Source organism: Orbicella franksi, chromosome 7 (genome assembly GCF_964199315.1).
Source record: "Orbicella franksi chromosome 7, jaOrbFran1.1, whole genome shotgun sequence".
NCBI classification, from domain to species: domain Eukaryota; kingdom Metazoa; phylum Cnidaria; class Anthozoa; order Scleractinia; family Merulinidae; genus Orbicella; species Orbicella franksi.
In genome coordinates this window covers 2,578,795-2,601,630 of record NC_138151.1, presented here as the reverse complement: position 1 = coordinate 2,601,630, position 22,836 = coordinate 2,578,795, and the positions used below count along the sequence as shown (strand labels likewise).

Here is a 22,836-nt window from a genome sequence, read left to right as displayed (position 1 = left end):
CCATATTTCATTGCTCTGAAAAGTGCTCAGTTTAATATTTTGCAACATAAATTCACCATGCATAATGTAATTTTCAGTATTGTTATAAATAAAATGACAGCGCCAGTATCGTAAATTCCCTTATCTTTTTCATCTTTATTTAATATCCTTTCTAGCCGCAAAAGATGTATTACATAGATTGCCTCGGGACAATTCAGAGGGTTGTATGAAATACAAGGCTTTGCCAGTGAAGAAAGGGCTTGTTTTTCAAAATGAAGGGGATAAAATATCAATCAGGAATCAGAAAGCGCGGGAAAAGAAGACTAAACCGGAAATTAAATCAAGATGTTACCGGAAGCGGTTATCCAATCAAAATTTACATTTTGGGGTCATGTGACAAGGATGGCTTCGACATGGCGGCTGGTGTGAACTTGTGTGATGTACGGATTGAAGAAACACTCAAAATAAGGATAGGTAAGCCCACAACAGCATCGAATCCATTCACGAATTGCTTCACGTTAACCGTGTGATTTTCTAGGGGAAGCGAAAAACCTGCAACCGAGAAAAGAACCGAGATATTTACGAAACTGCTATTGTGTTGTGACACTCGATCAAGAACAAGTATTTAGGACCTCGACAGTGGAGAAAAGTTTGTGGTGAGTTCCTGTAATAAATTTTGTATTTCCTAAGCGGCCTTATATTTTAATAATTTCACAGACTCATGGCATATCAAAAGATATCATATTTTAATTCTGAGGCTTATTTGATAGAACTTGCAACACTGGTTAAGTTATGTTTCGTCTTGTCGGGCTGAGGTTGTAGTTTTTTACTAGTCCAACGTAACGTCAGCACGCGGTTGTGTGTGTTTTACCCCTGTTTGACCTTAAAATTTTCATTTACTTTGTTGTCGTAATATTTGAGCCTTGGAGCCCATGTTTTAGATTTTTATCTTGTACTGAAAAAAACGGTTAAGTGGTTTTACGTGGTTTGCATACGAAATTGCACAGAAATCTCGTTTACGCGGCAGACAGATATTTGATTAAGGTTACATTAGCAGCTACTTTCAAAGCGTGTGATACATGGCACACGAGGCGGAGTCTAAGAGAAAACAGATCTGCTAAGATTTGATTGATGCAAAATGCAGTTACGATGCTGCTTCTACCGTGCTTAATTTTCCGGCGTCTATTTAAATCAGGAACTTGAAAACTTAATTGTTCCTGTTAGCTTAACTCACGCAAGAGAATGTTTTGTTAGTGTATTTAAATCGATCGTAAATACTTACTCTTCGCTAACGTAATTTATCTTACTCTTGAAATCTGAGTGGAGTATTGTTTTTTTTTCTAAATTGTGGTGGAAGTGTTCTTTAAATTCTAAGGTTTGAGGGCATGTTAATTTTGATATTTCAAACTAATTGGTTTAAGCATTTTCAATTATTTAATTAATCATGCAAACTCAGTTTTCAAGATAACTACGTTCCTGCTACTTCTACATATTTTGAGTTTTTTAACTGAGTTAAATTCTTATATTTCCAAGAGTCTAGAAGAAGCTTTATTGATTTTTCAATATGTTCAATTTCTCAAACTAATGTGTGGTAATATATAAAAGAAACATGTCTCAATTTTTTTCTGAACTAATATGAATAATTTACCCTTCACGTTCTTGAAAGAAACCATCATTGATTATTATGTTAATTAATACAGATCTTTACCTGTCAAATTTTGTGAAACTTGACAAATTGTAAATGCTATCTCCTCTGAGGACCTGTGAGTGATGGGAAGGTAGTGTGACTCTTGTTAGAATTTCAAAAAAAAAAAAAAAAAATTGGCAATTTTTTTCAATTCCCTTGTAATATCAATCACATCATAACTGTCCTTGTATTTTCAGTTTGTTATTACTTCTTTGGAGTTTTTCTGCTTTAGAAAATAATTTGTAAGTTTAAGGTTTCCTTCAATTTGAAAGTAATTCTGTTCAGTGTCATGTGTGACATACAGTGAAAATATATCCTGATTTTTGAACCATCTCAGAAAATTGGAAGGTTCAAAAATCAAGGATACTGGTTTCTCATAACCTTTTTGCCGAGGATCAAAAAATTGATTCAAATAATCAAAAGGTAAGAAAGAATTGAGGTTGCAAAAAATTGGAATTATACTGTTAGTAGCTCTTTAATTAAGAAAGCAAAGAGTGATAAAAAGATTCTTTAATACATGTAGATGAACTGCTTGTTGGTTGTGTGTTTTTTTTTTCTGTTGACAGCCCATTCTTCGGTGAAGATGTACATTTTGAAGTTCCCAGAGACTTTAGGACATTGTGTTTCTATCTGTTTGACACTGACCTTATAGGAAAGGATACAGTGTTAGGAAAGGTAAGTGTATTTATTTATCTTATTTTCTTTTCCCAAATGGTATTCATTTGTCCTTTCTCAATTAAAGCTGTTTGTGTGCTTATTTAAGTTGTATTATTCTGTGCTTTGTTTGCCTAAGTAACTGCATTTTTGTCCAATCTGGCACAAACCAATGGTACATGTACTAGCTCATAGCCTGGGGGGATAAAACAGACCTTGCTACATGTTTTTCAGGCTGATATTGGTACAGTAGACTAATAATAAGACAAGTGAATTATGTTGTCTACGTTCTCATCTGAACATAAACTATAATGTGTTGAACAAGCAAATGGAGTCCCTTTTGTTACATTTCTTGAGTTGTTGTCAGTTGTTAAAATTTTTAATTGCATTCTGATGTTTAAGCTAATTATTTCATATCAATTAAGTAAGACACACACTTCGTCTGAAATATTGTTGTTTAATAAGAAAATCAGGCCCTGTGTGGGAGGGAGAAGGTGCAAAATTATAATGTCACTGGTCTTATTGATATGAGATCAAAACAATACAGTTGTGGGAAAATCATTTTGAGAATTTGCAATGCTAGAATGCTACATGTTATTTTCCAGATTGTTGTGTAAATTAAATTAATTTGTTTTGCTCTTTTAGGTTGCAATAAAGAAAGGCAGTGTCCATAATTACCCATCAGACTCGTGGTTTCCTCTGGTTCAGGTTGAACCTGATACTGAAGTTCAAGGAAGAATACATTTAGAAATCAAACATTATGAATTTATACCTGATACAGATGATGATGAATACTCTAGTACACCCAAAATCAGTATAAGGTATGTTTTAAATGTATTTGAAATTACGTGTAGCATTATTTTAAAGCAGTGTGCAAAGAAAGTCCTAGCCCAGGGCTAGTGGACTGTCTAGTCAGATTGTGACTTCTGTCTGTCAATTGCCCTCTGGGCAAGTGATGTTTCTTGGTACTGCATTTATGGGGAAGTGTTTTGGGAGCTACAGAGAATGATTTTCAGGCTAGTACATCATATTTAGATCTTGCCTAAATGGCAAGCTCCCGAAGATTTGTTTTTGTTGCAGCCCGTAAATTGCATGGATAATGCATGCAAACTTTATGGTTTGCTTGTCTGATTTAAACGGCTTCATAGGACTGAAACATTGTAAATTGTAGAGCTTTGGAAATTTGATAAGACAGTTTATTCATTTTTATTAAAAACACACCTCTCCTTAATGATATCTTGGATGGAAAAACCCCTCCAGTAGAACGTGTAACACCCCCTTCCCACTTACTAAAAAAAGAGAAGAAGTGGAAAATGAAAAAGAGACCACAAAATAATTAAAGGTGTGATTCCAAATTGTTGGTGAATGTGCTTTGTGTGAATATGTTTTGTTTGTTTTCTTTTAGGATTTTAGAATGCGCTGATTTGTATGGATGCAATGGAAATGGAACATTTTCTGATCCTTATGTCAGTATCACTGTACATGGGTCGCTCTCAAGGTACTTAGGCCAATGATAGCAACTCTCCAACACGTCTGATCATACGTGATTACTGTAGTCCTTTCAATGTGTAGTTAATAGTACAGTTGAATCCTGCTATTTCGAACACTTGGGAAACGAAAAAAAAAAAAAAAGTTCGAAATAGTGGGAGTTCAAAAAAGCTGATAGCAAATTGACTGAAGGCAGGCCTTCTGATATTATGCGATGGTGCAATTTCTCACAATTGACCTCAAATCGCATATCCGATGGCACAATTCATGAAAAATGGCACAATTCATGAAAAAATAGCACAAATTTAACAAAATAAACGTTTACTTGACACTTTATCAGGAAAAATCCCATATCTACACGTCATTTCAAGTTGATTTTCCTTTGAAAAAGCCTCGAAAACCTTCTACAATCTTTGATTTTGTAAACAATCGAAGTGAATATTCTCAAAGAATAGTCTATTGGTGTAACGCAAACAATCCCTTTCTTTGGTTTGGTCAATCAGAATTTTTGGCATATCAGCAGCATGTTACCTTGACTAGAAGGCAGGAACACATCACACCAATACTAAGGAGCTTACATTGGTTGCCAGTTCATTTTAGGATTATTTTCAAAATATTGTTGTTAACTTACAAAGCTCTGAATGGGCTGGCCCCTGATTACATTAGAGACCTACTGCGATTTAACATTTCTGGTTGCACACTAAGATCTTCAAACAACAGGTTGCTTGATGAGCTTAGAGCAAATCTTAAAATGTGTGGTGAAAGGGCTTTTTCCGTGGTGGCACCAAGGCTCTGGAACAAACTACCCCTCCAGATCAGACTTTCATCATCAGAGGCAGTTTTTAAGGCTAATCTTAAGACTTATCTTTTTAAGCGTTCATTTGATTTGTAGTTTTTTACTTTTTATTTGTAGTCTAATTGTATTATATAGCGTATTTAATTCTTAGGATTTTAACTTTTAGGATTTAGGATTTTTGGTTTTTAAAGGATTAGGATTTTAATTTTAGGATTTTAAACTTAGGATTTTAATTTTAAAGTATTGTAAAGCGCCATGGACAATTAATGGAAAATGGCGCTATATAAATGTATATTTATTTATTTATTTATTTATTTATGTGGTCCAAGCAATGTTTATTTCAGTGGAATTTGTGGAATGAAACAAATGCCGCTTGCGGATAAGTGAAAATGCCTGCTGTTTCTTAGACTGAAAAGACTGAGTGGCACTTCCTGCCAAATTTAATTTTAAAAGATTGAAAAAGATACCTCTTTCACTTGGATGATAAGCTGTTCAAGAGGGTTTGTTCGTCGTTGTAATAGATCATCTTGGGAATTCTGTGGTGGCAAGCACCTCAAGTCTTTTCTTATTCCATATGCCCATAGATGTTTAATTATTGTTCCTTGATGTTCAATTTGTCTTTGGAGCAGCCCAAAAATGGTTTTCTTGTTCTTAAACCTAGTAAAACAAGCTTAAAATAGCTTGGAAAATATTGCATAATTTGCATATTTTATCACATAATAACCCGTTCTTGTGGCATAATCTGCCCCGAAAATTTTGCGTCATTTCTGTGTTATTATTGCACCCTATCAGAAGACCTGTGAAGGGCAAATCCCAGGGTTTCGAGTTCAAAATAATGGGGAATTTGAAATAACTGAGTACAAATTAGCAGGATCCAACTGTATTATAATTTGCAAGATGTCACATAACGTACCTGCTTTTTTAATTGCTTCTGCAGGTCAGAGCCTAAAAAGACCAAAGTCAAGAAGAGAACTTTAAATCCTCAGTTTGAAGAATCATTTCTCTTTGAGGTATGCAATAACCGCCAACAGCAGAAAATACCTGTATGTAGAGACTGTGCCTCTTGTAAAGCAAGCGTTAAAGGATGTATAACAATAGTAATTAACAATTTATTCAACAGGCATGCTTTGGATATGAGCCAAAGAGGCACGTTTCACCAAGTTGCGACAATCATCTCGTATCAAATGAGTGCAAGTGGAATATATTTTTATTTATAAAAAACTTCCCCAAAATATAGAAAACTAAAACAAAATGAAAATAAAAATATCCCAAAAAATTACTCTTTAATTGCATTATCCAAATCAAAGTGTTCCTCAGCCAGACTCCATTATCATTGTTAAAATTTCTGTTTTGCAGATACCTGATGATGATGTTGAAAGTTTGGTCTTGAGGTGTGTTATAATATAATTACAATAGTATTCATGTATGCTGATATCAGATCATAAACTATCACGATAATGCCATAGTATTTTTAGTCATAAACTTATTATTAATTTAAAAGAAACATGCAGTTGTAAATAAGTTTTCTTTTGATTGACATTTTAGATGTGCAGCATGGAGTGCAAGTCTTATAGGAGAAGATATCTTCTTAGGAGAAGTAAGTGGTGGTGATTTAATTTATAAGTGGTACCTACAGTAAATTGTCTTAAGTGAAAGACAGGAGCATGGAAAGTTAGGCTATTTACTTGAAAAGTCCAAGAAAATTAAACATTAGCTCTGGTTTTAAATGACATGGTTGTGTCAAGATTTTTAGTTGCAATGGCTTAGTAGTAGTAGTAGAAGTCTTTATTAAGAAATCAGTCACAACATACGTCAAGCTAGTGATAAGTTAGCATATTTTAGTTTGATGCCAGATTTTAATGTGCCATTGTTCTTATCGACCTGTAGGTCAGGGTTCCTCTAAGTAAATGTGACTTGTCATCAACGCACGAAGGATGGTGAGTGTTACGTAGTAGTGAGATACACATCTGTCCCATAACATGTGATTAAAATTGTAAACCAAACGGTAGTTGATGAAATTACTTGCAGTAAATATTCCTTTAAAATGCTTGATAGTAAATTTACAGTTTTACTTGTTCTAATCTTTTTCCTAGAAGACTTTGTACAGTGGGACTAAAAAATTGTGATGTAATCTGACCATTTGTTTTTTTTTAAACATGGCTTGTACACTAGCTGTGAAAGTCAAATACATGTACTGCACTGTTGTTTAAACAAGTTGGAATTTTACAAGAACAACAACAACAACAAACTAAGTTGAGATTCTGATCATCATGTTGCTGTTTTTTCTTGCTTGCTCTTGCAGGTATTGGCTTGGACCTCGTGAGGATAAAAATGACCCTCCCAGCAAACAAGAACTAGGCTCATTGAGACTTAGAGTGTGCCACACTCAAGACTATGTCTTCCCTTCAAGTTTTTATGATCCTTTGAGGGAAACAATTTTAGGCATCAAGGATGGTCAGGTACAGAAGTTAATTAATGCACAATTGCAATAACATGCAAAAACAAAACAACAACAACTACAAGCCATTATAGCTGTGATCATTTATCTCTAGCAGTTTTTTTTGTTTTTTGAAACCAAGTTGAAGGAATAACTTTTTGACCAATAATTTGAATGTACGTGTTATATTGTTTGGTTTGTTTTTTTTAATAGGATGTGCAGCCCACTGCTGCTCATATCCTTGGTGATCTTGTGAAGGACAAGGCTTCAGTGGCGAGGTCACTTGTTAGGGTTTTCTCTCATCATAATCAGGTTTGCTCTGCTCTTTTAGTTTTCTCAAAATGATTTAAATGTTGATAACCAGAAAAGTTTAATTTACACCTTTCACTAAGTATCTGCAAGGCCTTCTTTGGGTTCAAAAATGTCCATCGGATAATTTGATTGAAAACCTTTTCAGTCCAGCTTTGGGTAGCTATACAAGAAATTACTCTCTTCATCCAGAAGTAGATAATAGCTACTTTTATCATAACTGCTTAACAGTAGCCTTACAAATTGCTGGGGGAATTTAAGATCCAGAGAATCATGGTAACAATACTCCTGCTTGACACTAGAGAACAGAGAAAACACTGGCCACTTTGACCCAAGTGCAGAATACATAAAACAGGTTATGTTCCTGTGGTTCTTCATGAGTAGTTGTTTGTATTATGTGTTACTTCTCACCTGTTCATCACAGTTTAACCTTGACTAATGTGCATCTCAAGCTAGGTATTAATAAACATAATTTTTTTGGTCTAATACTATACATTATGTTGTTGATAATTGCAGGTTGTAGACTTCATTAAGCTGGTTGTAGATCATGAAGTCCAAAATACAAAGTGAGTAATTTACCCCTTTGTCAAATTGTCTTTCCTTTTGGTCTAGCTGTTGCAGAAAGTTGTATGAAAGACAAATCCTGATAATTGATTGTTTGATTGACTGATTGATTGATGATTGATCGATTCTCCATTATTACCGGTACTATAAAATTTGTGTGGTATTTTTAAAGAGGAGAGGATGATTTAGCTGGGTTTTTAGCTTCTGTGGTAAGTTTGTGTATCAATCTGTGAACTAAGACATATGTTCATTGATAAGCTTATCCACAAAATTACGTTTTTCCTTCAGAGATCCCAATACACTTTTTAGAGGCAATTCAGTAGCAACCAAGTCAGTTGATGAATTCATGAAACATGCTGGCATGTACTACCTTCATGATACCATCAAATGTCTTGTAGATGAGGTGAGTCAGCTCTATATGTCCACTGAAATTTTAACCCATTAGCTCATGAACTTCTCTCAAACATAGGCATTTTACTTAACATCTGTCTATTTCTGACTATCTTCCCAAGAGATTGAAGCGAAACAGCCCAAAGCTTTATTTGACGATTGAATATAACACTGCCTTTGGTTGCTGTTGGAAAAGTTAGCATCATATTTGTAGATAGAGAAATGGTTTATGACACCAAGCTTAATTTTTGCAGATTTTTGAAGACCACAAACGCTGTGAAATTGACCCAGCAAAACTGAGAGAAGGAGAATCGTTAGAAGCAAATTTGGTAAGCTGGCAGTTTGCTAAATCGTACTTAAAAATATTTATTTTATTTTATTTATTTTTTACAGTGATATCAATTAATGCCAGCAGAGGTGTAAAATGATGGCTGTTGTGGGTAGATTTTGGAGTCCTTTCTGGCCTTGACTAGTATCTAGTAGCTATTAGTATAGTGCAGTAACTTCCCAAACTCCCCAAAAGGGAGTTCTCAATACCTGGATAGTGATTGATATCCTCCCAATGAAACATGCTTCTTACAAAAGGTATCTCCTCTGTACAGCATATTGCATTACTGAGTGTTGTTGTGTAATGTTTTATTGACAGGTTCATCTCCGAGGGTATGTGAACAGATTATTTGCAGCCATCACTTGTTCAGCCATGGCATGCCCAACTGTCATGTGTCAGGTGTTCCACAACATTAGAGAAGCTGCTGCTTGGAAGTTTCCAAGTAAGATGCTCTGTAACATTTAAATTTATGACTGAAATACATTTGAACCTACCTCTCTAATATGGACATCAGAGGGACATGCCAAAATGTTGGTTCTGGAGATGTGTCTGTATGATATGTTAAAGTCACACTCCATTCCAAAGGATTCTGTCTTGTGCTATGCTGTGTCTAAATTGAGGTTTTTTTTTGTTTTATTCACTAAATGGAAAGGTCAGTACAGTGCCACAGAGAGAAAAGGGACAGACCACATAATTCTCTGGGGAGTCTGCAAAGTTAGAAAGAACTCTTTGGCACAACAGTTGACAATGAATTATTAGAAAATGTAACCAAACTTTGTCAGGACTTATTATTCTGTCCATACATGTAATGACATAATATACTATAAATTATGCAGCTGTCTATATGGAAAGTGTTCACTGCAAAACATCCTAAAAGTCAAAGTTAGACGTTCAAAGCAAGAAATGTTTCTTTTGGTCGTTGTTACCACAGCAACATTGTTGTTTGCAGTTGTTCAGTGTTAATGTCATGCTGTGTAAACTATGTTAAATATTTTTATGGTAATATTAAAGTGAGTGCTCATGATGTTTCTGTGCTTGTTTTCATATTCCATCCATCTGTTTACCATGGGATGCCTATGTTTGCAATGTATTACATATCTTTCTGTCGTACTGACAAACTGTCTATCTTTTGTTTTAATTCAGATGATGAGGATGTCTGTTACACATCAGTGAGTGGTTTTGTGTTCCTGAGATTCTTTGCCCCTGCTATTTTAAACCCTAAATTATTTCAGATGAGAAATGAACACCCGGTAAGTGACTTCACATTACAGAAATTTTAATTTCTCTTGATTATTTCATTTTATTTTGATATTGCTATTAATAACTATTACTATTTAATCATTGACTTTTCTGTTCAGTCTTTTAAGCCTGCTTATAATCCCCTGACTCTGCAGTTTGATATGTATCCACTTTGTTAAGAGAGTAGCCTGTTACAACTGCTGGTACAACATAGGAAGAGTTAAAAGCCTAGCTATGGCATTGCTCTTTCCTTAGGCTGTAGTAAGACTTTTGTCATACCATGTGACACAGATTGAAGAATACTGGAAGTCTGCTAGTGAATGTGTGTGAACCTGTTTTTGCTGCTGACAGTATGAGGAATGCTTTGCATTCGTATTTCTTGTCCAATGCAAAGTGCAATGAAACAATCTGTTGATGTATTTTGTTGTTTGTTGTTGTGTTAGGATGCACAGACAGCAAGGACTCTAACACTTATATCCAAGGCAATACAAAGTTTAGGAAATGTTGTGAGTTCTGTCCTGGTAGGTTGATATACATTTTTTCCCCTTAAAATCAAGAGCACTGTATGGATAACTGAGAAAGACAAATTAAATCCTTAACTACTGGTGTGTTTTATTTCTTAAAAAAGTGTGGACAGGTGAAAGAACCTTATATGGAAACATTGAAGTCATTAATTCTTGATCAGGAACACATAACTGCTGTCAAAAGGGTAAGTTACATGCTTATTCAGGATGCAACTATGCAACTTACTATGTTACAGTAACGGGCTGTATGCAATAATTATTGTTAAAAAAGGAGGATATGACCTGCCACACATGCGCTGTACTTTGCATCAGCTACATGAATTTGCTTCTACTTCTTATAGCTTTAATGGATTTTCTACCTCCTTTGTGATTGGTCGAACTGATTACTTGAGTTATGGCTTTATGATACTCAGTTGAGAATTTCTTTAGGAGGGCACTCATCGGTGTTTAGCATGTTGAAGAATTAAGTTTTAATCTGTAATAACTTATTTTGTTAAACTTTTCAGTTCTTGGAGATCATCTCATCACCCAGTAGAGCACAAGGGCTGCCTGTAGACTCTACCATTGTTCTCAAGGAGGGGTGAGTTGCACACTCACACTGTTATAGAGTTGCACATTCACTTCGTAACTTGTGAGCTGGCTGAATTATAAAGATAATAATTATGATGATATTTATATGCTCAACAACTTTGACATTTCAGAGCTCAAACTGTACTTGTACATACAGTACATCTTTCTTTATTGTGGCAAAATTAATGTGATGATGATGTCAATGACAAAGGTGATGACGACGATTATGACGATGACGATGACGATGACAGTGACAATGACGATGATGACGACAATGATGACAAAGACAATGACGACAACAATTATTTTTGCTAATACTGTGTTAACTAGCAAGATAAAATATACGAGGGATAAAAGCAAAACAAGTTTTATCTTGACAAGAAGTAAGATTGTATGTTGTGTCATTGACCCAATAACTTGAAGCACGTTTCCAGAGCCATTAACACGGCACGTTTTATTCTTTACTGACTAATGATAATTCTAAATTGTACTGCGATTCCTTCATCAGGATGTTGATAAAGCGAGCCCAAGGACGAAGCAGGTTAGGATTTAAAAATTTCAAAAAGAGGTTCTTTGTTTTGACAAACAAAGGTCTTTCGTACTCCAAGGACAAGACCAAAGCTACTCTTGGACACATTCCTGTATGTGACATCTTGGGAGCAGAAAGCCTTGGAGAGGACTCATTCCATTTAAAACTGGTAAGAACATTCACCACAAAACAAGGATACCTTGAAAGACTGCAATAGGCCCTTTGCAGCTGGGGTCACGTGACCAAATTTTTCCTAAAAAATTTTTGTATTATGGGCTATAACTAAAAGAATGCCAGGAATGGAAAGAGCGCATCGAAAATACCAAAATGGCCAAGTTTGAGGCCCCAGGAAAAAACGAGTAAGTTTATACCATAGTTTGAATTTTCGGAAAATTTAGAGGATTCGTATGGAAAATGTTGCTGGAGAGCAAGGTCTTGCTCTCCAGCAACATTTTTCCATACAAATCTTCTTATTCTTTCAAAAATTCAGACCATCATAAAATCTTATTCTCTGATGATGGGGGCCTCAAACTTGGCCATTTTGATATTTTCGACATGCTTTTTCCATTTCTGGCATTCGTTAAGTTATAGCCCATAATTTTATGAAAAGTAGGTCACGTGATGGCTTAGCTGCAAAGGGCCTATTCCCTGCTCTTTCCAGAAAGATAAGGGTATCTCTGCTTTGCAGGGTACAACAAGGTGTGCTTAGAGATCTGTTACTGCATTTATAGTCTCCATGGCTGCCAGTAAATCAAGCAATGCTTTTTATCCATAGAATTCTCAATTTTGATGCTTTATTTAATTTACATGTATTAATAGACAAGTCTGATTGCTTTTTGTCACTTTAGATGGTACAGATAATTCAGCCTGACAGACTGTTATATGTACAGGCAAGCAACACTGTTGAAGAAAGAGAATGGTAAGTAAAGAAGCAAAAAAAGCAAACAACAACGTATATATACTTAGCGAAATGTATAGCACATAGCTTAACCCTCAAAATCAGATCAAACAGTTGTCTTTTTGACCGAGAATTCAAAGAAAAATGCTGATAACTCAGGGAGACAATTTGTACCCTAATCGAGGAAAGGAAGTCAAAACGTGAACAGAAATTTTAATGTTTGATAGTTATGACCTGCGCAGCCACACATTACCATTTCAGTTAACTATAAAAACAAAGTTATTGTCATATTTTCCAACTTCCTTACAATGGTAATATATTCCGTATTTTGTATTGCTTTTGGCTACAACATGATGAGGCGTTGATGGAAATTTTAATAATGTGTTGTTTTATAGGACCCGTGCACTGCGTAAAGTGTGTCACAGCAATCCACACCGAGTTCATAAGTATCACCCTGAAGCCTTTGTATGTGGCAAGTGGCTATGGTAAGATGTATGAGTCTTAATCAAAAGATGTTTCCAGGTGCTTTTCAGTAGAGCCTTTCGTTAGGAATGTTTCCTCTGGCGCTAATTATCAACATCTGCATCTGCCTGTCGTGCTTACATATTTACGTATGCGCTCGTGAAAACAGGCCTTTATTTGAAAGTCTTCTACTCTTGGTGTCAATTATGAGGGTTTCTCTTCATCATTTTTGTCTGCAAGCAGATTATGAAAATGAAGACGATTAGGAAGTTATTGTGATTTACAAATTCATTATGAAATCATTGTAATCAATAGTAAATCAGAAACATGTAGGAAGCGGGAGAAGTACATGAAGTGTTTTTGTTTCTCTTGCAGCTGTAAAGAACGATCAGAGAAAGCCACAGGATGCACACCCATAACAGAGTACGTTCCTACTGCTGATACACGATTAATAATTGAACTTTCTATCATATATGAGTGTCAAAGTCTTATCAATTTACTCCTTAGCATCGGATTGTGAATGTGCAATCTTGGAACGTTTTAGGTTTTCTGAAAACTGGCGGATCTTTTGTTTTCCACTCCAGCGGATAATAAGGGGCTAGGTTACTCAGCTGTGTCCTTGCCCACACCTTAGGCTTAAAATCAGTTATACAGTTTTATATAAGACAAGACTTTGGCCCGCAGAATAGGCTGTTTACAGCTAGGGCAGAATACACGAGTACAGGGTGACAAAAAACCTTCTCTCAAGAATCGCTCGAGTCTCGCACCCTGCATGTGCTTGCCGTTGCGCTTCACGCGCGTGCGCTACGTTACGTGCTTTGTGCTGGTAAACAGCCTGTTCTTCGGACTCCAAGATTTTGTCCGTAATGTGTGTCCTACTCAAACCCTGTTTTTTTTTTGTTGTGTTTAGAGTGCCTCAACCTAAATGCGTGAACGTAGCTATAGATTGTGATCGGGAGATTGAGAGAATACACTCCTTATTCTTAATAAACCTGGACAAGCTGGACGAGCTGCAAAGTAAGTTTTCCCCTTATTGTTTATTCAAAATACCGTACCTACCGGTACATTTGAATGATACCCACTATTTTTAAAACTTAATTTCTTTATACCTCAGTTGAATGCGAAAGTCAATGTTTTCTTTTTATTCTTTCTTAAAAATAGTGTACCTTCATATTGACAATACCATTATATTAACATTACCATTATTTAAAACTTTATTTCTATATACCTCAGCTGAATGCGAAAGTCAATGTGAAAACTGTACAGTCGAAGGAACAACCCCGGAAATGTGGAAACAAAAGTTGGCGACGATTAATGATATCCGTTCACACATTATCAGCCTAGAGCAAGAGCACAAACAACACCGCAAAATTACACATCGTCTTACAAGACATGGCAGCAAGTAAGTTGGAATCAGTGTACATCTGAAAGTTCTATTGATCAAATTACCAGGTTATAATTTATTTAAATGCTTGTCGGAATAAACAAGCAAAAAGGCAATGAAATTTGTAACTTGTCGTCGCCACGTTTGTCCTAACTCAAGTAGAAATTCAACCAGTCATATTTCTATCATCTTTTTGTGCCCGAGTTGACGTTAGATTTAGTAACTGTTTGTTGTCCCAAGTTTCTCTCTCGAAATGTCCAGTCCACTGAACTGAGGTGGGGGAGGGGAGATAAATACCTAGTACATGGTGTAGTTTTCTGGCTTCAAATCGGCTTTTATAAATAATAGATGTTGTCTTCTTTTGTTGTTGTTTTCAGAAAATGTCCTTGGGGACCAACTCAAGAATCTCCTGATCCCTTTAGACGTCATTTAATCTTACAATAGTTTATGTATATATATATTAATAATGATGTAGAGGTGTCACATGTCTTTGTAGTATAATTAATTGTCTGATAAAATAGTTCAAAGAACGTACAACTTAAGCAGGTAGAATAGAACCTTTACACCAAAAGTCATTGTAAATGCAAGGTTCAAAAAGGTGAAGCATAAACGTGCCATTTATTAATTCAATATAGTTACTTTTTAATTTTTACGTCAATGTCTCAAAGTGTTATTTTTTTATGTTGTGAAAGCTTTTTAATCTTTATAATATCGTAACCATTCGTTTGTGTTAAGGTAGTAGATTGAAGTGCTTGTAAAAAGAAAAATGTTCAAGGCAATGTCTACTTAATATTGAATTTTGGAATTGGAATTTATTGAAGCAGTCTAGATAGAAACTGAATTGGTTTTATCAGTCAATTACCGGGAACAACATAAATTAGAAATGTAGTTATACATTGAATGGGTATTTTAATGCAAGATATACACTCGGGAAAAAAGTGTAATATTTTATGATATTTGACTCACCAGGCAAATAACGACGAATATTTTCTTAGACTTTTCAAACCCATCAATTGCTTGGTGTATAAGCATTGTTTCTGGCAAGTGTTTGCAGTGTAAATGCTGTTGCTTCGCTCTCAATTAAACGCCTGCATGTTTCGAAAATATTCTGAAGTAACTCAATTGTAGCAATGTTTCACGTCTTAAATTTTGAAGGTCTGTTGAAGAAAATTGCTTGTAAGTACACAGTTTTGTACTGTGGTAGTAAAGCAGTTTTCATCATCACGATCTGCAAAGCCTCGCTATAAAAATCCAATCCAGTCATGAAAACTGCAAATCAGTGAAGCGTACTACTTTTTGTTCTGTTTGTAGTGACATTAGTGCTTTCTTGGCCCCAAAGCAAATGTAAGGGCCTCGTTACTTCCGAGACTTTTCGGCATAATTCACGAAATAATTATAAGAAGTAAGAGATTTGCTGATTTCAGCAATTCTCTGGGAATGACATTCTGAAAACGAAGTTCCTGCAGTTGCGTGACATATAAATGGTACTTGTTTGCCTTTTCCACAGTCCTTTATTTTAATTTCGTTTTATCTGCACTGTATTCTTACTGATTGGCAATGATAATGAATGGTAAGTGTTGCTTTATTATTTTTGTAATATAAGTTTCCTCTTTATGCTAAAACCATCGTGATGTAAATTAGTTGAAACTTTTGCGTATTTCAATGTAAATTATTTTGTTGGTTAGGGTGAGGATTACATGTATTTATTAAGGTCAGCTGGTCACACCAGATTGTTATTTAATTAGCTGATTATATACATTACATCTCATAGCAGAATCAGGCCTTGTGCATCCTGAATTTTCATGTACATAGCAATGTTAATGCTCTGTTATGCAGTGAATGTGATGTAACGAAACTTGTGCTTCATTGTACTTTAGATACCTTCAGCTTCTTGAGGAGAGTTGCACAATTCAGTGAATGCAAGCTTTTGGTTTTGGCAAACGCAGTTGTAGTTTGTTAAAACTGTTTGGTAAATCAAAAGCTCAGCCTGTGTATGTGTTGTGACTTCCGTTTGTGTTATGTTATGGTGTCAAGGGGAATCTTTTTGCACATTAGTTACCTCATTAGCGTAATCGCTTCGGTCCCTGATCCAGCTAAAAAACATACCAACTTGAGCCCAATTTATTAAACACGTTTTATGTGACGCGGGCTTCATAGCCTGTGTAGCAGGCGTATAAAGGGGAGGGGGTGGGAAAAAAAAACGGAGGAGGGGGAGGGGAATTCTCTTCCTCCTCCCCTTTATAAGCCTGCTACGCAGGCTGCGGGCTTCAAAACTCAAAATTCCACAAATTAATGGCCTCATTAGCGCTTTTGCCGCTCAGAAATTTGGACCTTTTCTAATGCCAATATCATTACATGACACCCAAAGAGTTTCACAAGCTCTTTTAATGTTTGCAGCGTATATCCATCTCTACGCAAGACGTATACTAATCAGGTGAAATGTAAATATACCGTGAGCAAAGATTCCCCTACGACACAACTCCCTTGTGCTACTCCTGAAGCCTCTTATTGTGGTGTTGATCGCCGCATTCAAAATGTTCAAGAAAAGAAGCCGAAGAACATGGCGTTTATTATAATTTACTTCAGTTGAGCTGGCGTGCTATTTCAGTTTTAAGTAGAATGTTAGTATTAAAAAATGTGAAATCAATTTTAGAAGCCCGTGTTGGGCAATTAAAAAAACCAACAACGAACTGAGACAGAGTGATTCCCTTGAGCGATACCATCCTTTTAACTCATTTATTCGACTTGGGTACAGGCTAATAAAGAGAAAAAATATATATACGCCCACAAGCATTCACAGTTTTAGTCTACCTTACCCTGGTAAAAACCACACAGCAAAATGCGCAAATCACTGAAGGGATTATTTGTGTCATGGGTTTTGTTCGTCAGCGCGCTCTTTGGTTACATAACTCATCTGCTCATATAAAGCTCCAAACTCGGCTATCGCCATCGTGTGCCTCCTTTTCCGCTCTTACCACATTGTGATGTCATCTGCGATCTCTTACTGTACAGACGCACGGCAACATGGAATCTATTTGTTCAATTGTTTCGATATACTCCCAGAGAAGCTAGCCTTTCATGTTTTTCATGAAAAATATTAGATGGAGGGTTTCGACGCGGCTTTTACAGCGTTTACAGAAATGCAGTTTAGTCTATTTGACACTCACCAACAGTATACTTTGGTAAACATGAAAATTGCTTATCAACAAAATCTGAAAATGGACAGAGGAAACAAAAACTACGCCGAACAATAGGCCTTTTGCACGATCCGGTCACATGGTACAAAATCACACATGCTGGGACGCAAGTTGTACAGTGGGACTTCCAAAACAAAGGTAGGTCAAGGTGGACTAGTATGAGTTGCTTTGTTTTGGAGTCCTACGGTGCAACATTCGTGCCAGCATGTGTGATTTTGTATCAGGTGACCGGGTCGTGCAAAGGGCCTATTGAAATTCTCACTGTTAAACTTAGCACCTCCGTGTAACATTTTTCCAACTTTACGCAGAAAACGATGAAAATTTTATGTAACTAGCCGGGTTGAGTTTGCGACGGCATAAAATAGCCTTGAGCGACATTGGAAATTATAACACCAGTCAGTTATTTCGTAACCTATCGATTTTACTGCGCCTTTCAATAAAATGCGGACTCTTAAATTCAAAGCTCAACAGACAAATGCGTTTTTCGCTACCGTCAATCAAATGTTCGGCGGCTCGTCCCAGCTTCCGACTACTGCCGAGCGTGCAGTAATCAAATCGTTGAGCACAGTTCAGACAACGAAACAGTGCTCGGAAGTAGTTGGAAGCTGGGAGGAGCCGCCGAACATTTGATCGACGCTAGCGAAAAACGCATTTGTCGGTTAAGCTTTGAATTTAAGAGTCCGCATTTTATTGAAAGGGGCAGTAAGTCCGTCAGAGGTAAAGGTCAGACATTGAGCGACTCTGAAAGCATAAGTACTCCAGAGTTTGAAAACTACGTTCACTGCCCTGAATTTGCTTCCCTATATCCGATGTTTTTCTATTTGCAAAACTCCGATAAACGAACATTGAGTCGGTCGTGATCAAAACGTGTCTCCTCCGGACCACAACGTCTGGCTGTATCAAAATACATGCTCTTGATTGTAAAAACTGCTTAGCTGGATGAATTTGTTACTGTAAACTGTGTACACATCAAACCAGGTTTTATGAGACCCTCGATCTGCAAACGACTTGCAAACTAGCCCAGTGGGACCCATTCCACCTTGTGTCAGACAGTTGCAGTGTTGTTTGTCCTTCGTAGTCGAAGATGACCAAAGACATCTAGTTTGTTAATAAATTTCTACGGTGTGTCCGGAGGTGGCTGATGAGATCAATCCGGGCGAGGAAGCCTCTCCCACAGGTAGGGCAGAAGTGGGTAGGGGCTGTGCTGTTAGTGCTGGCCGCTCTTTCCTTGCGTACTGCTCGCTTCTCCTCGGCTCGTATCAAGGCACCAGGTCACGGAGTATTTGCACTGAATTGAACGTTTTTCTAGGTGTATTTCCAATAAATGTAGACGATGGAATTGAAAAACTTGTTGGATCAATGTTTGTTATATATTCACAAGAAAAAACGTGTTTAACGTTTTCAGTCTTTCCTTGTACATTTGATCGGGTCGCACGTCATGAGAACCTGGACACGAGTTGTTCGACTTCCTAAAGGAATGAAGAACCACTCCGGGAATGTTGGAACCTGGATCCAAGTTCTTTGGATTTCTGGATAACGGACTTCTTTTGCCCATCGCTCATTTTTGGCAAATTTAAATCTTGGTCCCTGTCAAATGGTCTTCTTTCTACAGGCTTGTCTTTATCTTCCTTCTGTCAAAACAAACAACAATTTAAGTTTGCGTTACATACAACCACTGACTGAAATACAGAAACTGTCTCCCAGACTTTACGAGTATAAACAAGTTTCACTTCTGCAAACTGCAAACAATGACGTTTTTTTCTTCGTTTAGCAGTAAATTTATCTGTTAACTTATTGTCCGGACGATTTATGATGGAAAAACAGAGCGTTCTTGTGATGTAATAGTATCTGAACAACATTTCTTTGCATAAACTTGTAAGCCGGTTAAAAAGGACAAGATTGAGAGAAACGTTAATATCACGACCTGAAAAAAGAGTCGACCATTTGCGTGTGGAAGAATTACAGTAAAGTTTTCTGGGATTCTATCATCGTGGAGACGTTTTCTCCTACATTAGATTCAGGATCGGAAACGAGCTCTGACGTTTTTGTACGATATAAAACAATTGAGAAAGTTTCGCATGACTTCATGATGGCCATGTTCCTTGGTGATTCCAGGCAAACTTTTGTTCCGTAGGTAGCTATTGAAGACGAAACACTGAAAGCAGCTTGCCAGTTTTTCATACCTTTTGCTTTTCAAGTTTCTTGGTGTGCAGGTCCATTAGGGATTCTCCTCTGTGCCGCTTCTAAAGAGGAAAATTAGTTTAAATCCAATATTATACAAGGGGCAGTCAATAAGACATAGTGCTGATGCATACATGTAAAAAAACAGTAAAGCAGAACAAGGGAGGATGGTGTGGGGTATGCAAACATGTAAGGCCCAAAGCCACCTATTGTCCCCACCCCTACCCCCACCCCTTCCCCTTCTGAACACACCTGGATCCTCTACTAAAATAAGGCTTTCATCCTAAAGCTTCACAAAACACAGACCTAGAGCAACTGAACTCTGTCATGTGTCACAAGCAAATCAGTAAGTCAGTACTGTACAAGGCTTACTTCAGTTTTCGTTTTCCTTACATTGTAGTTTTCAACTTGGTGGCTCATATGTTGGTCTCTCGCTAACTCCCATGGAGTCCTGACTGGATCACTCTCATCAGCACTTCTTTTAGAACCTTTGTCACCTTCTTTTGACTGCAAGGGTGACAATCATATGAATACATCAACAACATTCTGCAATGAGTGCGTGCTCAAGATGGTCAACAATAATCTTGTTAATACCCCAACAAGTTGCATCAGAATGGAGTAAAATTATTACAGAGAAATCCTGAATCACTCTTGAAATCAAGTCTCACATTTTCAAGTTTATTCACATAGTAATCAATTTTTGCAATTGCCCATTTCCAAGTTGCCTTAAGCCTCTCTATCAAAGCAAGGTCTACCATTCATTTGAAAATGAGTTTAATTTCCATGTAAATGAAATCTCATTTTCATATGAAAGGATGGACACCAAGACTCACTTTGAGAACACGGCTAAAGGTAACTTGGAAATGGCCTATTGTTTATCATCTCCATTCCATAATCAAAATGGATTCCTTTCCTTGGCTGAGTATCAATTTACAACATCACCAGCACTACCGTTGTTAGCTTTCGTTTGAGTTACAAATGTTTTTATTAAGCTTCACAAATTCCTGTTCTTGGCAAGGGTGTAAATATTCAGTTATTTACCTTTCTGGCCTTGTCTGCAGGAGTGTCGGTCCACACTGACTGATCTCCAACTTCAACAGCACGAGCACGGAACTTACGTGGTCCAAGACCTGTCAAGTCACAAATCTACTAAGAAGTGCACAAACACTCACTGCGTGGTTTAAATTACAATGATGTCTGCCATGCTGCACTGCTACTCCAAAACCTTCGTTTTGTCTTTTATAATTGCAAAGTTCTAAAGAAACTTGTACTATTTACAGACATGATTAGTAGACTGTGCTGTTATAGGAACCTAACACACCAAGACTATAAAGTGCTGCAGGTGTAGGGTGTTGCAACATTGCGTTGTCCCTGTGCACTATCTTGAATGTAGAGTACCTGTAATCCGTATGATAACCTTTTGTATTTTGCATAGACTACAAGCTGGCAATATAGGTATGAAGTGTGTGCAGAGAGTGTTATGTAACTATCAAGGTTTTGTTGTGTACATAGAAAAGTAATTTTTTTTTGTGACCCAATAGTTATAAAATTTTGGTATGGCATGCACCATGGATGCTTTTATTGACGAATTCATATCAATTACAACTAATTGTTCTTTTTCTTGATCCTTGATTTATAATCCTGCCCTGAATAAGCATCCCTTGAAGATAATATTTTACTACAACTTACCAAAGTTTTTGCTCAAATCGGGGGGAAGTTCTGTCATCCAAGATTCTCTTTTAGGCTTTGAGTCTTTCTAAGAAATTGAGAAACTCAAAGTTCATTCAAAACAAGTTAACCAATTTATTTAGCAAGTTGTAATTTAGTCAGTAACTGCGTGCAGTCACTGCCTTGTTTAATCATACCTTGCCTGTCATTTGATCTTTCTTAGCCTTACTTCGAGCCTCTATGTCCATCTTGGTCCTTTCAAATCCAACATCCATCTCCTGCAGATTTTCACAAAAAATTTCTTTAAAATACTGTCTTAAAACCTATTAGTTAACCAAGGTCTGCATATATCAAGCTTTGAAAGACAGGGTGACCTTATACTTTAATTCAGAAGGCAAAGTGTTGGAGTCTCATTCAAGCATTGTAGGTTTGAGCAAGATCCTTACCTTTCAAAGTGCCATTTTTCCACCCAGGAGAATTGATAAAATTTACCCTTTGTAAAACAATAGTATCTTCTTCTGTCTTGAGTTTTACAACCTGGATAAAGTTTGTTGATTTATGGGACCAATCAGCTTGTTTAGTATTTACCATTCTGAGTAGTTTTTGCCTATTGAAGCTATTTTATTCACTGTTTCGCTTATTTTCTTTATTTTTTGGCAAATAAATGACTGGTTGTTGTGCTGTCGTGTTGTGTTATAAAGTTCTTACTGCCTCAGCTGGTGGTGCCGGCCCAATGATATCTTCCTCTTCATCGCTGCTGACATTCTTTTCATCTACTGATTGTAAAATAAAGCAATAAATAAAAGATGCAGGCCAAACATGTTCATCTGACTGCCTACATTTTAATCTAGGCAACTCTGTAACTCTCTCCTCTGTACAGACCTCTTTCATGCTACCTGGCTTGACCATGTAGGCTGGTAGTTCTGTGGTTGGGGAGAGGAAATAATGGAATTGCACCTTCCCACTCCCATTTCACTTCCCCTCCCTAGGGAGTCTGTGAGGAGAGACTGCAACTTGGCTATTATTAACAGCTCTCTATTTAGAAAACTAACAAATCCAGTCACTTGTACAACATGCAGACCACAGACTCGGTATAAAATGCAGACAACTCTGTAACAAGTGTCCCACAAAGAAATTGACAACCCATAGCCCATAAAATAGAACCATGCATATTTAACTAAAGACTTATAAGCTTATACTTATAAGTTAGAGCTTGAATGATTGCGCAGCCAAGATTCCCTTCAACTGACAATTTTTTCGTACAAACCACTTGATGTGTATGCCCTGGGATGTTCAAACTGTGGAGGTCTCATGGGTCCGATGACTCTTGGTCTAGAAACACTTTCCTCTTTTCTCTGAAAGCCAGGGGGCAAAGCTGGTCCATAGCTATCACATTCATCACTGTCATTGCCTTCTGCTTGAACTAATTGAGATCGTTCATCATTCTCGTCTTCTTCATTAACATTTCCACTCTTTTTAACATCTGAGTTCAAGTTTTTGGCTAGATGTGGTGGTAGAATTGGACCAATCTCCATGAAAAAGATGTTTCCAG

General features: G+C 36.7%; 2 protein-coding genes across 3 annotated transcripts; one reads left to right on the top strand and one right to left on the bottom strand.

The window, feature by feature from the left end:
• The first annotated feature begins 138 nt into the window (after positions 1-138).
• On the top strand, positions 139-16,904 carry LOC145492045 (ras GTPase-activating protein 3-like). The gene is made up of 26 exons (XM_081471356.1): positions 139-453; positions 518-635; positions 2,233-2,341; positions 2,966-3,141; positions 3,726-3,818; positions 5,542-5,614; positions 5,961-5,995; positions 6,150-6,201; positions 6,492-6,541; positions 6,907-7,063; positions 7,255-7,353; positions 7,867-7,916; positions 8,203-8,317; positions 8,559-8,633; positions 8,951-9,074; positions 9,776-9,882; positions 10,315-10,392; positions 10,500-10,580; positions 10,902-10,975; positions 11,474-11,663; positions 12,343-12,413; positions 12,788-12,877; positions 13,230-13,277; positions 13,765-13,871; positions 14,088-14,256; positions 14,616-16,904. Exons 1-26 carry the CDS (start codon positions 252-254, stop codon positions 14,680-14,682), a joined length of 2,610 nt encoding a protein of 869 aa, XP_081327482.1. The 5' UTR covers positions 139-251; the 3' UTR covers positions 14,683-16,904.
• Positions 16,832-22,819, bottom strand: LOC145492061 (GPALPP motifs-containing protein 1-like). Of its 2 annotated transcripts, none has more exons than XM_081471377.1 (8): positions 22,552-22,819; positions 21,993-22,060; positions 21,482-21,562; positions 21,306-21,372; positions 20,658-20,746; positions 20,010-20,123; positions 19,619-19,678; positions 16,832-19,066 (listed from the first exon to the last, which is right to left on the bottom strand). In XM_081471377.1, the coding sequence occupies exons 1-8, from the start codon at positions 22,817-22,819 to the stop codon at positions 18,905-18,907; spliced, it is 909 nt and encodes a 302-aa protein (XP_081327503.1). In that variant the 3' UTR covers positions 16,832-18,904. The 2 variants fall into 2 exon arrangements, with proteins under 2 accessions (XP_081327503.1, XP_081327505.1); XM_081471379.1 differs by having other exon boundaries at positions 21,993-22,057.
• Between the last annotated feature and the right edge of the window lie 17 nt (positions 22,820-22,836).